Genomic DNA, 16,350 nt, shown 5'->3' with positions numbered 1-16,350 from the left:
TTTGTTCAAAACTGCGAGGCTTCTGGAAATTTTGGTTTTTATGTGTCTGACGTGTGGTTTCCATGAAATTTTGTTATCAATTACGACTCCCAAAAATTTGTGTTCACTCACATTATCAATTGGTACACCTTCAATGATAATTGGTAATTCTATATTATATTTTAAATTACCGAAAAACATTGCTTTAGTTTTATTTATATTTAATGATAATTTATTTATATCCATCCATTTTTTTATTAATTTTAGCTCCCTGTTTACGGTCATTACAAGATCAGTATAATCATCGCTACTGAAAAATATGTTGGTGTCATCTGCGAACAGTATGAGTTTAAGTACTTGAGAAACATCAAAAATATCATTTATGTATATATTGAAAAGTTTTGGTCCCAACACTGACCCTTGGGGAACACCACATGTAATACCATGGCAGTTAAATTGAAATATAATCTACAAACAACCATCACTGATAATAAATACATCTATGGGTGTATTAAGCAAAGTGCACTAAGGTGAATTATTGTGAAGCGCAAGAACTTGCCTTTGGTATTTTAAGTGTGCTGCTACTGATATATTTATGGTCACAGTAAATAAGATTATGAGCACATGGCTTTTACTGTTAACAGAGTATTTCTACTTCTCCTGAAATAATAACTCCACTCTTGTCCCAGATAAGGAAAGTTGGGAGAAGTAGCAGATGATAAACTGTAAATCCTCATATTTCAAAAATGGGAAGTGCTTACTTAAAGTCCCACTAAAGCCCCAATTCCAAAAATGGCGGAATGCCATGTAAATGTATACAAAAACAGAATACAATGATTTGCAACTCTCATAAATCCTTATTCACGATTGAAGATAGAAAACAGAAATATTTTAAGAAAAATTATTAGCTCCTTTTGAATTTAATTGCAGTGACATGTCTTAAAAACATTGGGGTGGAGGCAGCAAAATGTTAAAAAAAGTAAATGGTACTAAAAGAAATGGCTGGAGAAACATTTTGCAACTAATCAGGTTTAACCACAAATACATCAGTAATATGACTGGGTATAAAAAGTATGTTAGAGAGGCAGAGTTTCATCAATATGCAAAAAAAAAAAAGTGAAACATGTTCTTGAATGTAAAATTTCCAAGACTTTGAGTATATCATCATCTATAATATCAAAAGTAACAGATTTTTGGAGAAATCTCTGTGTGCAAGGGACATCGCTGAAAATCAATAGTGAGACCCTGTGATATTCAGTCCTGAACACTTCCAGAAATCGCTGTTTGAACACAGTTCTCTATACTATCCACAAATACAAGTTAAAGTGTGATCATACAGAGATGCAAAAATGGCTTAAAAAGCTTAAAAAGGACTGAAACAAAGTGGAAAACTGTTTGGCTGTAATAAATCAAAATTTAAATGTATTTTATTTTTTTATTTTTTTTTTTAATCATATGCTATCATCCAGAATTTTTTTTTTTTTTAAGACTCAGCAAGACCATGCTTAAAGCATTTAGCACATCATGAACCAGAGAATACAATAAAGATAAACCAGTATGGTTGAGCAGCTAGAATCCTCTATCAGACAAAAATGGGTCAACACTTCCCTCCCAAAGGTCCAACAACTGGACTTCTCCGTTCCAAGATCTTTACAGTTAAAAGAAGAGGGGATGCTGTGGTAAACATGGCCCTGTCCCAACTTTGACAGGTCTCGCTGTCGCCAATTTCAAAGCGAGCTAGTATTTTTCTCAAAATGCTACATTTTCTCAGTTTTACACATTTGATTTGTTTCGTTACACTTTGTTTATTGTAAATAAATGTGGATTTTATGAGTTTTGCAAATGATTGCCTTCTGTGTCATTTACATTTTAGATACCATCCCAACATTTCTGGAATTGGGTTTTTTGTTTCTGTTAATGCAGCTTAAATCCAAATTCCAAAACGGCACATGACAACTGACTTGAAAATACATGGGAAGAGCCGACACATGGTCCATGTGATTCCAACCCTCAATGTTCCACAAAACCAAACAACAGAGCACCTTAACGATATACAACTTTACTGTAAGAAGCTTTTTAATTTGATTTCAAAAGAGGGTGCTCCACTATTTTTTGCAAAAACACTTTTCTATGATTAACTCCAGCACATTGCAGATACAAGCTAAACATCTGGTTTTCTCATATCTGCCAAATTTGATAGTTTTGCTGAGTGGCAACTATCTCAAGTGATCTATTATGCTAAATAACCCAATACATTACAATGACTTCATATTTAAGATGATTTGTTCACAAACTGTAACACGTTTATGTTTCTAAAGTAAAAATATTAAAATTTAATTAAAGTCATGTCATCAGTATACATATATATTCATGTCAGTACATCGTATTGACACATTTTTTATTTATTTTTTAACTAATTTCTCGGTTTCTGAAACACCATCTATCAGATTAACACAGTTTAAAATAATTCATGTTCCAGTTCAGCTGTTCAATATATGGCCTTTCGATTAAAGAATGCTCTGTTAATGCCAGACTACAACTTATACAGTTCAAGGTCCTTCATTGTTTGCATTTTTCTAAAACAAAGCTATGCAGCATTTTTCCGTCTATTTCGTCTTTGTGTGACAGATGCAAAGCAATGGATGGAACCCTTGGTCACCTTTTCTGGTCTTGCCCCACACTCAGGAGTTTCTGGGCAGAGATATTTAATATATATAACCGGATTTATGACTTAAAATTAGAGCCGGATGGTGTACTTGCAGTGCTAGGCTGCTCCCTAACCTCATTGGCACTCAGACGTCCTCTTCAGAAAGCCTTTATGTTTGGCATGATTGTAGCTAAAAGACTTATTCTTAGAGCCTGGAAATCACCATCTCCTCCACTGTTCAGGGTTTGGCTACGTGAGATGATTGCTTGTTTGTATATTGAAGAGGTTCGTTATCGTTTGGCTGACACCCATTTTAAGTTTGTCGAAATCTGGGGCCCTTTTCTCAATCATATTAATGGGAATTTAACATAAACTTTAACCCATTTGACTGCACTTTGTTTGTGTGAAACTGCACCTCTGCCGGACCCTGGTTCCTTCCTGGACATGTTTCCCACATCTCTGGTCTTGGTGAACTCTCTGTTGCCCTGTCTAACCTCACACAGAAGATCATCTTCTTTGGACAATGGTGTTTCTTTTGAAATTTTGATTTGTACTGGCTAACTGGTGTATTTTTATTTATTTATTTATTTATTTTGTTTTTATTTTTTTTATTTTTCTTTCCTGTTTTCTTGTTTGGGTTTTTTTTTGTTGTGTTTGGTTTCTGTTTTTTCTTTTTCTGTGCTTAAATGTTATTGTTTTTGTATCTTATGTCCTTTGTCTGGTGTGCCGTTATGTAACTTTGAACTTAAAATCTTATAAATAAACATTTAAAAAAAAAATATATATATATATATATGGCCTTTCACTTAAAGTCAATATGATCATCTGAGAAAATCTTTCCCACCCCTTGCCCATTTCTACAATCCATTCAAAATAGCTATGCAGCAACATCACATGGAGAATCCTTTTGTTTCCAATTACAGATACCTTTTTTCTTAAATAACACTAAAACTCCATCTGAGTCTTCCACACATGTCTGACCTGAAAACATTAATTAAAAAAATACTGTGCTGTGTTGGGATTTTGGTTGGACTTTTTGTCAAGCATTATGCTACCCTCTACTGGGCAAAGCAACCTCTGCAACTGAGGAAAAAGCGCTGTGGATGAAGATGCAGAGCAGAAACTGTCACACTGATACGAACAAAATAAGTAGAGAATCATGCAGGTATTTTAACAGCCCCATCCCCACCTCCACCAACAGCCTATACCTAAAAAAAAATATGCAAGTTGTATTACTGCCAACCAGACACTTCAGAGACATTGGCTCTGATGACAAATTTCAAGCACCTTATAGCTTTATTCCAACATTTAGAGCACACCACGACCTATATTTTCCACAGAACCTACACCCTTTTCCACCCACTAACAATCAGTGTGCAATAATGGGCCTGCAGTGAGACAATCCAGGCACAAAAGGAGCTTTTACCTGTCGTTTGATGAAGCTGGACGTAGTGTCGGAGGATGTGCTGCCATCTGAGCGTTTGAAGCGGCTCTTGCGTTTAGGCAACTTCCTGGGCAGCTGTGAGGAAGAAAGAGATGCACACAGGTGAAGAGATAAAAAGGGGAATGGGTAGATGGATGGCGATAGATAACGGGATGCAACAACTCTCTAGCAGTAATACTGGCAGCAAGGCTGACTATAATTATTTCAGTGCTTTAGTCACTAATTATTTTGCAGATTTATATTATTCATACAAAAAATAAATCTACTGCTGGCTTTTAAGGACTGCAAAAGCCAAAATGTATGGTGATTAAGTGCAAAATAGCTGCTTTGCACCAAAGCAAGCAGTAACTCTGCCAGAATCACACATATTTCGGGGCTGTCTTTATTCGGCTTCACATGGTGGTTTGATTAATGCAGAGCCCCATCAAACTGAGGAGAAAGCCTTTCAGATTCAGGCTACAGGTGAGTCCAGAGTCACGGCCTGCACATTTGCACCAATAAAATCCTGCATGAAAGTCCCATAATGTTACTGGTGTGTGCTGGTTTCCCTGCACTGGAGTGGATGAAGCGTAGCACGGAGGGTAAAAATGCACTGAAATAAATAATAAAGCATCAATGCAAAGGCCTGATCTGCGAGTTGAGATCAAAACAGCAAATACATCGACACCCAAGGATGTGTTAAACTGTGTATCTGTGTTTAATAGCCATAATATGAGGATACATGACCGCTCACCGGCTCAAGCATCAATCTGCAGTTTCAGAAAAGGCGGAGGTGAAAAAAAGGGAAAACGGAAAAAAGTAGCCCGCTGCCAAAACGCGACGCCTCAGATTGAACAACAAGTAGCATCTGACACACTAATGAACCATTTTCCTCTTTTCTCGGTGAAGATGGAGTTAGATGCGAGAGAAATTGGAGTAAAGTGAGTGGATTTACCTGGAAATAGTGCGACTGGGAGCCGGTTTCCACGGCAGACAGAGGGTCTACGGGCGATTTGGACATTTTGACTTGCACCATATATTGAGAGCGCAGGGAGGCGGGATGCACATAGACATGGGTTACTGGAGGAAACAAGAAGCATCAGATACAGTGAAGAGAGCGAAGAAGCGGCGAGGGGGGAACGGACACTAATATCCAAACTCAGCTGACGGGAAGGCTAGCTCATACTCCCGAATAAAAACAAAAAAGTCTGTGGCGGAGAAACGTAAAGGGAGTGGGGGAAAATACTGAAGCTAAAATAAACCGTTAACGCTGAAGCATCAGCGCACGAGCGAACCGTACAGGTCCGTACTAAGTGTGAGACTCTGCCGGGGGTGTCGGCGTTGATTAAAATGACACAAAAATCAATTCAGACCTGCTTACAGGCAACATTTGGCTTCTTTCTTTTTTAGAAGTGCCTGGCTTCAAACAAACGCCGTGTTCCTTCTTGTCTGTGCATAATATTTGCTTGTCAAAGAAGGATTCAAATAGTTGAAACCGCAGTCAAATAAATGTGGAACCTTCAAAGAGGGCAGCTTTGAAGTCATATTTTAGAGGAGAGGTGGATTTTAGTTGAACGGGTTTGTTTTTCTTTGATCACCTTTGCCTCAGTAAAAGTGGTACTTTCTCACGAGGCATCATTTATAGTGCTTTATTGGTGATTGATAATAATGTATAAATACATTATAGGTCATTTAAGAGCTATTAATCACAGATACCCAGCAGTCTAATAGATTACGTAGTGTGAACTTGGATTATATGAAACCTAGTTAAGCTCGTTTCATAATTAATCCATCTGAAATCAGTAGGTTTGGATTAATGCAGGCGAGCAAGCCAGGACTGGCCTGCTAAATGTTCCAGTATGATCGACTAAGATGAGATAAGATAAGATAACCCTTTATTGTCATTGCACAGTCATACCTAGTACAATAGTGCAACGAAATTGGAAACTGTCCCACGTCGACACCAAGCACAACAAAACACAACAAAACACAACACAACACACCTTTGCAACGTGTAAAAACTGAAGCTAGACTTTGCATTTAATTTGCACCAGGAAGCACTGTGGTGCAAGTAATGTCTAGTAATGAGAGTTTTGTCATAAATTTAATCTGAGGCAGAATTTTAATAAAGGTCACTTTTACAGCTTTCTTCTTTTAAAACCTTCTATACCACACTCAAGATTGACACTGATGTGTGTCTTTAGGTTAGATAGTTAAGATAATAGTACTCTTTGTTATGACAGTAAAAGACATATTGGTGAAATTGCACATGATCGGATTGATTTAAGGTTACAAATCCTGTCAAATTATCTGTAGTACAAAGATTAGGCCTGTCTGTGTGCAACAATACAGTGCACATTACTAATGCTGAGATGTGTTCAGTGTGAGATTTCTAACTGACCAAAAAAAAAGAAGCCCTGAGGGTTACTTTTGTCATAGGATAGTATTCTGTTGATCAGACAAAAGACCTGGGCTGTAGTTTCAGTAGGTCAGCCAGGTCTTGGCAGTACCTCAAGACCTCAATATGAAAAAGGGGAAGGGAAGCAGCCAGTTGGGCAAGTAAGAGATCAGAGCAGGGGTGGTGGAAACCTGCTCCAGCAGTATGGTTAGTGTGCAACGGCAAGGTCTGTGTGTACACGATGCAAACCAAAAGTGGTCTATTGCTTTTGTCAGTGCTAGAGAGAAGTCACGACAGCACATGGACCCAGCAGTGGGTCTTTTTGCAGCAACCTGGGACTGGCAGAAAGTTGACCTGGGGAGACACCATAGCCTTGACAAACCTCAGACCTAATATGGTGCTAATATCAGACTCACTGAGGCAGTTGGTGGTCCTACTAGAATTGACCATTTCCTGAGAAGACCAGGCTTCTTGCCAAGTAGAAGAAGCTTACAGGTGAAGCAAGGCATGGAAGACCGATTGTACCTCACTGTACTAGCCCATGAAATTGCTCAGGATCAAGGGACTGAACATCATTAATGCACCTGAGAAGACATCAAGATGGCAGTGGACCAAAAGGGGAGATCTGCAGATGACTTAAGCCACCTAGACACAAGCTGGAGACTGATCACCTGTGGCTAGGTTGCCTGGGTACTGGTGTCTGATGTTAAAAGACCTAAAATACCTGATGACACTGGGTTTGGTTGCACTGTGGGTTGTATGTTAAAACAAGCACTCTCATCACCACCCTTTGTCCCCAAAATAATTAAAACTGTTATTTACTGTTATTTGTTATTAATGTTTTGTCGAGCAGTCTTTAGGGTTTCCATGCAGAAGTGCTTTCTGAGCTGCACATTTCCCGTTCAACTCAAATAATTGAGAAACATGTATATAAGAGAATTTAGTAATTTGAGAATCACTTTCCACCACTTTCATATTCTACAAAAATCTGCACAACTTGTTCCTTGGTAGTGATTTGTAGTTTTCCACTTTTGACATTCTTCTTTTTTCGCCCTTTACCCCCAGTACAGGCCATGAACAAGACACCTCCAGAGTTTCCCCTCTGGGGAGAAAACACTCTGCCTAAAGCTAACACTACACATAAAGTACATATTTCCTATCAACCATAATTAGAAATAAAAGTGAAAATATAAAATTGAAAGGATAAGTGAGAAATTAAGTGCTATGATATCCCAGGATAATCAATATTTTATGGTATCTTAGATGGGAAAGGGTGGAACATAAAATTGAAAGTTGAAATAACAAATTGATTTCCAATGGACTGAGTGTCAAAGTATGATTTTTGCCATTACACCTTTTAATCTTTAGTGTAAAATTACTTTCGATGCATTTGTAGATAAAGTGTAAAAAGAAACGGCAGCAGTAAGACCTCTCAACAGCAAACTGCAGCAGCAACTTACAGTGAAACAATTTCATAACCAATGAAAACAAACTGAAATTTTACCCTTACAAGGACATGTATATTCTGAAAACTGAACCACAGTAGATGATGAATAGCCTGACCTGTCTTAAGAAAAAAAAAAGCTTAGTTTTAACAAAATGTGTCAGTTTTTCCACATTTGGTCAGTCTGCTGTCATTACAAAAACAAAACAAATGTTTCTACAGTAACTACAAGTCACTCCTTACTTTAGCCACCTTACTTTGGTGTGGTATAACAGGAAATGGGAAATGAATTTGTCAGTAAGAAAGTGTTGTAAGTGATCGTGATTCAAACCTCCGGCTTGGATAAACAACCACTTTCATAACACGACACCATTCTTCATGACTTCCTTTCCATTCTCCATCACGCTCCCTAGAGTAAATACAGTGTAATGCAGACAAGGCGGGTGTGCATGGTTTCTGTAGTTTTCAAAGTCATCCTGTTTGGCTGGATTGGGCTTTTTTTTTATTTATTTTTTTAGTCGGTTTTCTGGTCTGTGGGCCATATGTTTGATACCCCTGGGTTAAATCTTTTATTTCTCAATAGTTAAAAGTGTGCAAATATAAAGTGATCAGATGGCCAGCAACTGAATTATGTGTGTTGACTTTAAGTTATGCTTCCAATAGTTTGCCTGCTTTTAAGACCACCGTATGTCAAGAGTTGGTCTGCTTTGCTGTTATCATTTCACATTGAGCTGTAAAAATCCCATTACAGCTCTATAGCTAGTTGAGTTACAGGCAATTTTTAACCTTTTTGTAAATTCAGTAAAGTTATAAATACCCAAACAGTGATACATCCATGGTGTTTTCATTTGTGATATAGTCAAATTTTATTCAAATTAGTTACCACCCTGTAGCTGTTTTGTCTGCCTGATGGCTTTTTTAAGATGCATGCAGATCCAGTTTCTCTTCCTGTTGTTAAATGTGGACCTAAATATGAACAAGACCTTTCTTATTCCAAAAAATACCCAGTAAAAGTAATAGAGGTGATCCATTTAGCAAAACCTACAGAAATCATCCTGTAGAAGGTAAGATGTTTAGTTAGCCACACTTAGCAACAATCAGCTGTCTGTGTATCCTGTGACATCGAAGACCCCCCCCCCCCCCCTCCACACACACACACACACACTATTTGCTTCAGTTTTCACCCAAAGCCTGTCCTACAAAGACTCCAGTTGCCCCTTTCCCATCAATATGGTTCTGGTGCAGAGATGGTGCCCATGGTACAAGCACCAACAACTTGCCATGAGATGGGTTACAGCAAACTAAATAAATAGTAAAATCATCAATGACTGATTGTTTCTTTATTGATATTTTATTTTATTTTATTATTTGTTCACATGAGCCTCTCCTGTGATTTCTCTTCCACTGTTGGCTACCTCCTTAACAACTGTGGATGTTTATTTATCTCTTAACATTATAAATAGCAGGCAGTTTCACCAATACGCTGTCTATTTTATCACACTGGGAATAAACTACTGGTTTGTTGGACAGGTTTGAAGAATTGAAACAAGGCTCTATCAGTAATTCCAGATTGCACATTCAAGATAATTTCATTAATTATTTATTATATTTATCTTAGTTTTCCCGAACAGCAGTCCTTTTTAACTTGGACAGCTGGCAGTTTGCTATTCAAACTCAGAAAACCAAAGATCCTAAAGCTAAATCTAAACAATAACATAGCTTTAACAACACCAAGCTTTGACTTGAATTATTTAAGCACTTTAAAAACTACAGGCAAACCTTGAATGGCTTTTATTGACCAGATTGAGCTATAAGAGGCCAGGATGATTACGGCTTTCTTTATGCTGACATAACAATTCAGTGTGTCAATATGTTTATGCTAATTTGGTTAAAATGACAGGAATATGTTCCATGCAATAAAAATTTAAAGTACAATATTAAACATAATAATTTCTGACATGGACACAAGTTGTACCACAAAGTCTCTGATGATTTTATAACTAATCAATTTTACCACAAAAAATCCCCACCTCACATGTAGTGGTCTTTTAAAAATTTGGAGTTCATTTCTTTTTTGTTATCTAGCATAATTCGTTTCATGTGTTGTCTCTTTAGGACAGTAACGTATTAGATTATGTCTATTATATCGCAGTTACTGGCATAACTTGGTTGTTGTGGGACGTTGCGTGAAGTGCATCTGTGTTCTGGACACTCAAGTTCAAGTTTACAGCTTAAATACCAGTGTTAATTTAAGCTTGTCCACTGTAACCTGCTAATTTCTGTTTGTTTAAGGCTCAGTTTTATGAGTTGTCAGCCTTTGTAAACACCACTGTAGTGTCCTGTCTGATTTAGTTTAGGCACTGACGATAAATCAAGAGGCACTGCTTAGAAACCAAACCCTGTTCATCTCCAAGAAATGACTGTGATTACAGAGTTTACAGGAGCTGTTGGATTTTACTGTAAACTTATATTATTTTGGTTGTTTTTAATTAAATCAGAAGCAAGTGGAAACTATATACAGAACAAACATTGTTTAAAAGCTGATTCCATTTGATTTTTACAGAGAAAGCTGTGAGAGAACTAACTATATTGTTTTGAATGTATCTATGTACTGCGTTTAGCAGGTTGTATTCTTCCAAAGAAGGCATCAACCCTCTGAGGTCCACATGTAAGTCGGAATAGGTGACAATCCTAACCTTAACTTTAACTCTAAACCTAATCCAAATATATAACTCTTTATATAACTTTTTTAAAATTTTGTATAAATTATTCATTAAAGTACAATGGGGGGGGGGGGGGGGGGGGGATAATCTAATATAATATATCTAATATAACTGCCCCACATCAAGAACTACTACTACTTTTTTTTACTAGTCTGTTTAATTTCTAAAAACAAGAGACTAAGAAGAAGAAATATATGTTACAAGAACAAAATATTTTAACTAAGAGTATTAAATATATAGAGAAAAAATTTTAGTATTAGAAAAATGTTTGCGTGATCTCTTTTTTTTTTTTTTTTTTTAAAGAAAAAAAAGGTCAATGCATCATACATATGCATCATATATACCCAATTAGGGAACATCAATATAATAAATATTAATTAGCACAACAAATGTAAGCAAGAGTAAGTAATTCAGTATTAATCAAAATACACTAGAGAAATAAATGTTCAGTTTTAAAATAAGAATAAGTTATTCAAAAAAAGTTTAACTCCTTCGTCTTTGTTGTGGATTACAAAGACGAAGAAGAAAATATCTCTTCCTCACAATCTTTCAGATCTTTACATATCAAGCATACTTGAAACCAAACCTAAAGCATTGGATTTGGGTCATTACACAAACAAACTGTGGATGTCTCTGACCTGACCCTCTCACATTTAGCTGTATTTGTTTGGTACTTTTAGAACTTTGCCATATTTAATGAAGCTATGCAAATCTGTAATGGGTCTTTTTTACTAGCTATACATATTTTCAGAGTAACAGGCCCTGGGGTACATGGAGCGTCTACATTTTGTTATTTTTTTTAACTTTAACATTTTTACAGCATTTTTGAGCTCTTATAACTTTGTAACTTAATAACAGGTGATAGGCATGTTAAATTTTTACAGCTGAAAAATACATTTAAGCTCTGTTAAAAGCTGGAACTAGTCCGACTTTTTAATGTAAAGCCTAACAAAGAGTAAAAGAATCAAGCATTGGCACCCAAGATGTTTTATCTGTTTTCTCATATTTCACTTGAAAAAAATACCTCAATAAATACATTTTGGGTAAACTTTAAAGGTTGTCATGTTGTGTAGGTCTTATAGCTTATGGCTCTGAAACAGAAGAACAATCACATTTTCTATATAAAAATTTGAACTTATCAGATTAATCAGACAGTTAAGTCCTGAAGAGATGTTTCGAAATCCTTGCAATGTGAGCACACAGAAGGGATTGCAGAGATCAAATTTCCATAAAACTGCTTTTCGCTGTATGTCTGTCTCCATAAATCCAGTAAATTAAAAGATAATAAATAAAATTACTACACTGGTTAATTCTTTACTCTCCTCCTAATACCAGTCCCCCCCCCCCCCCCCTCTCTCTCTCCCCTTAGTGTTGTTGGAGATCACAGCAGGTGTTTGACCTGCCCGGCTTGCTGCAGACTTCACCTCTAGAGGGCGTGCCGAGTGAAAGCGGGAATGAGAGAGTGGTGTGAGCAGCAGCGGCGCGCCTCGGCGGAGCGGAGCTGCGTCAAAGCAGCCAAAGTTAGACAGCATTACGCCGGAAATTAGAGGATTTTCATGTCAAAATAAAAGCCGAAAACGCCACAATTGGAACGTGCGAGGACCACAATAAGTGAATAAGCTGATGCAATAGTTGAGATTTAATGGAATAAAAAAAGATAGGCGTGAAGAACAAACAATCATACTCATGTTAGTCAATTTTCTTTTAGCTGCTGTCAAGGTCTTTTCTTTTCTTTTCTTTTTTATTACTGGGTTACTAGATTAAATGAACACCCAGATAAGAAGCTATGCATTAAATATTTATATAAATGAATGCAGTTCTTTTAGTTATTCAGCAATTTAATCATTAGAAAACTGGGTGTTGCAAAAATATTGTTTAACTTTCTGCTAAAACTTGTTTTAGTTTGTAAAAGAAGGCCTGTTGTTCTCATCCACAGAAATACTTGCATGCGTACTATATGTAACACTGTGAGGTAAACTGTGCTTCAAAGCTATTGCTTTTTTTTTTCTTCACAAACACAGACCTTCATGTTTGTCTAGAGCCCGTTATGTTTTTATTTGCAATCTTTAGTTTTGATTAAAAAACCCATCATGGGTCTTTGAACTTTACTGCACAGAAGAAGTTTAATACTAAAAGAATGGATTCCAATTCTGCTTCTGAAACTGGGCTAAAACCTGCAAAGAATCACATTAGTCCTGCATTTTAATTAGGGGTCAAACAGCTGGCTTGCATCAATGCGATGATATAACTCAAACACAATTCATTATGAATGCTTTTTTTTTAGTATGCAGGTGAAATCTTATTATATCCTGTGATCAGACTTTGTAAATTTAAGATATTTGGATGGTTTAACTATATTTAAAAAAAAAAAGACACACCAATCAGAATCAGAAAGCTTTAATAATCCCTAAGGAAATTATGTGGTTACAGTTGCTCCAAGACAGTAACAGACTGAACAAAATGAAATAATACTGTATATTACAAAGTTGACAAAGTATAAGAAATAGATGTAATTATAATGATTTAACTTGGCAAGAGTCACATACATTATTTGTTCACCAAATATAACAGTGGTTCTAAAACATTTTCTATGATGTCACCCTTTAGAAACCAAAAACATTCAGGGCCTACAGGGGTGCAAGTGAATTTGCAGGTAAATAAAGCATCAGCAAAATGCTGCTTGTTTCTCACCCTTAAAGATAATTTTCAATCAGTTTGGATTCACTTCGTACTTTTCCACTGATCCTCTGAGCCTCTAACACTTCGATAACTACTGAATGTGTGTTTATCAGAAGCATGTATTCACAGTGTGAGTATGAGTGACAGCACCGGCTGATTTCCAATCCTCTGCTGGGATTTCAACTTCATACTTTTACTTACATTCTAGGGTTTTTTATATTAATGCTAAATACAAAATAAATCAGTCATTAAGAGTTTAGAAACAATTATAATCACGGAAAATATCCATGGGAAAATAAAACAACATTAATTTACATACATTTTATAACTATATTTTGCAAAAAAAGAGCAAAGAAAATAATAAAGGTTCTAAACTTTCTCGTGCAGCCCCACAAGTTTGCGCCCTTTTTGACAGACGTAAACATCGGTCCTGACTGACCTCTGCCTCTTTAAACATCAGCCTAGGAACGCAGTTTGCCAGCAGATCGTTTTGTGCTTCGTACATAATCCGTGCAGTGTTAAGATCAACTAAATCTCTGAATTGTAAGATGTGTAGTTTTTATGTTCCTTCTGTCAAATACATTTAGGATTCTTCTGCAGCGGCAGCAGCCTTTGAGTTTGAAAATCGTATACGGAAGTGTGATGTTTGTACTCCCCCTGTCTTGACAGTGGTGCTGGGAGCCGAGAGGGTCAGGGGGAGGAGAGGCAAGGGAGTGGAGCGAGAAGACGACAGGAGGAGATCCACCACAGGGTGACCAATTTAACCGGACCATCCTTGGACCGCTAGGCTACAAATGGTCCTCCACCCTGGGCGCCCCTACCGACAACCACCGCGCCGAATCGGATTGTGTGCTGCGCTCCTGTCGGCGGATAGAAAAAGATGATCTCGGTGAGTCCGTCCTTTAAAAAAAAAACAAAAAAAACTGCTGCTGCTGCTGCTGCACACCGCAGGCCGACATATATAAAATATGTTCTCCTGTCACACAAACGTCTCGGGCGCTGTTGCGCTGCGCCGCAGACGCCCGTGCCACCTCGCTGTCAGTACTCCATTTGTGCTGAAGTGAATGACATGGCTGGCGACAGTTGCTGCGAGGCCTCTGCTTCACATCGGCGGCGGTGTGGCGGCGGTGGTGGCAGAGGATACGCGGCCAGTACATGTTTTCCACTGGCGGCCAAAAACAACATATCTGTGTAGCAGTGGGGAAAGGATGAGCATCACCGTGCGCCTGTGTTTCCGAGCACAGCTGACAGCGCTGACGGGTGTTTACGGGGCTGGCTTGCATCTCGCATGAGGCGCTCATAATGATTCGGATCTTTTTAATGACATAACTTTAAACTCCAAGCCTCTCTTTATGCGCTAATTGCCTTTCGAATGCGGTGGATTTCTCTTTTTTTTTTGGTAGGCGATCGCTCGCTTTCCTTGCACTGACTGATGCTGAGGAATGTGCAGCAGCAATAATATAAATATAATGCTAATCTGTTTATTTACCCAAGACTCGTGTTTGTCAGTGCACTAATCCTGTGAGCTATTGCTTTGCTGCAGACTGAAGGACAGAGGAGGAGAAGGAGGAGGGGGGACGACAAAAAGAGAATAAATCGCTGACAGAGGCGTGTTGTGTCCTAAGTTGAGATACGGGACGCGGCGGAATGGTTTTATGGTCCCCGCTATGGTTGTCACACAGGCCGTGGTGTTATGTAACAAGAAGCCTACGCTGTTTGAATGTGGGCCCTCACACACGGCCTGTCTGTGCATGGCATTTAGGCACAGGATCACAAGCACATCATCCGCACATGAGCTAAACAGGGCCGCAGAATATGCGTAAATTGCCCTTTCAAAATCCACAGCGTACCTTTGGTGCCCCCCACCCACTACTAACTGCTTGATACTATTTTTTTTCCTGCATTTTTATCCTCTGGATGAGAAGTGCACCACAGGGAGAAAGGGACGCATGCATGCGCGCCCTCGGACATGTCTACTGCCCCGTAATGAGTGACTTGAATGCTCGCTGTTTGTGGCCAGTTGTCCGGTTTAAAATGCCCCTTAGGAATCGGTCGGTCACCCCCCTTCTCACCCCCCTCCCCTCCCTGCCTGTCCTAGAGCCAGTGGGGAGGGATTGGGGGGCGGAGAGTGCAGCCAGGCACCATGCAAACACAAGCGGCTGGCAGCTCCGCGACGTTTGCAAATGGGCATGAGCTGGTCGACCTTGTGCAGGGGAGCGAGGGACGCAGCCGGGGAGGTGGAGGTGGGAGAAGAGGGTAGGGAAGTATGTTTGTGTGTGTGTATGAGAAAGAGAGAGAGAGAAGGGTGGTGAGGTGGTGTTGGTGGTTCTCCTTGAATGTTGTCGATACGCTGCCAGGGAGGAGGAATAGGCTACAGCTCGGACAGATACGTGCCAGAGAAGGCGCATGCAGGCAGCAGGATATAGCGAGGAAAATCTATTTTTGCTTCAACAACACATCGTGCCTCTCTCCGGTGAAAATACCGGCCGAGGAGGAGGAGGAGGAGGCGGCGGGTGCAGCAGCAGCAGCGGCTGTGCGTTTCCTGCGTTATGCGTTTGACTCTGCACTACGGAGCTGAGGGTATCTGGCAGACAGACGTTTTATAACTCAATAAGGGACTTTAACAGTGCTTACAGTGAATGATTACAACGTCAAACTGTTATTGTGTGTATTTTCCATGACACGAGAGCTCTAATAGTGATATCACAACAGGTAGAAACACAATAAATTTGAACAGGTCAGCACAAATTCCCAAATTAATTCCACAGACATGTCCATTTTAACAGACACAGTTCTGCACGTCCTAATCCACATTCTTATTCTTGGACTCAGCTAGAGTGGCTCTGCACGATTCAAAGTTATCCTTTATGTATCATATGCTGAAGTTCAACCACTGTCTGTAAAAACTGGCCACCCTCTGTTTAAACCAGCCGTCCTATAATTAATTAAAGCCAGCACGAGTTATTAAACAAGCCATTATCTTATACACAGTATAGCAAAATGCAGTAGTGAGTAGTGAAATTAATGATTTTGCTACTTTAGGCATTTGAGATCGAA

At 38.6% G+C, this 16,350-nt stretch overlaps 2 protein-coding genes across 4 annotated transcripts in view; one reads left to right on the top strand and one right to left on the bottom strand.

Moving 5' to 3' along the window:
- Positions 1–5,368, bottom strand: part of cacnb3a (calcium channel, voltage-dependent, beta 3a) — a 29,078-nt gene extending 23,710 nt beyond the window's left edge. Inside the window, exons 1-2 of one of the 2 annotated variants that reach the window (XM_085145216.1) lie at positions 5,005–5,368; positions 4,053–4,145 (exon numbers count right to left, since the gene is read on the bottom strand). In XM_085145216.1, coding sequence (XP_085001342.1) covers positions 4,053–4,145; positions 5,005–5,085 — 174 coding nt within the window. In that variant the 5' untranslated portion in view covers positions 5,086–5,368. The remainder of the gene's footprint in view (positions 1–4,052; positions 4,146–5,004) is intronic. The other variant, XM_085145218.1, reaches the window with a different exon arrangement.
- An 8,588-nt stretch (positions 5,369–13,956) lies between these two features.
- LOC146494490 (adenylate cyclase type 6-like) overlaps positions 13,957–16,350 on the top strand; it is a 47,045-nt gene continuing 44,651 nt past the window's right edge. Inside the window, exon 1 of one of the 2 annotated variants that reach the window (XM_085145211.1) lies at positions 13,957–14,182. The gene's annotated coding sequence lies outside the window, so the exon portion shown is untranslated. Of the gene's footprint in view, positions 14,183–14,212; positions 15,550–16,350 lie in introns of those variants that run through there. The other variant, XM_085145212.1, reaches the window with a different exon arrangement.

Source organism: Neolamprologus multifasciatus, chromosome 20 (assembly GCF_963576455.1).
Source record: "Neolamprologus multifasciatus chromosome 20, fNeoMul1.2, whole genome shotgun sequence".
In the NCBI taxonomy this organism is placed as follows: domain Eukaryota; kingdom Metazoa; phylum Chordata; class Actinopteri; order Cichliformes; family Cichlidae; genus Neolamprologus; species Neolamprologus multifasciatus.
This window is presented reverse-complemented; position numbering and strand designations above follow the sequence as displayed.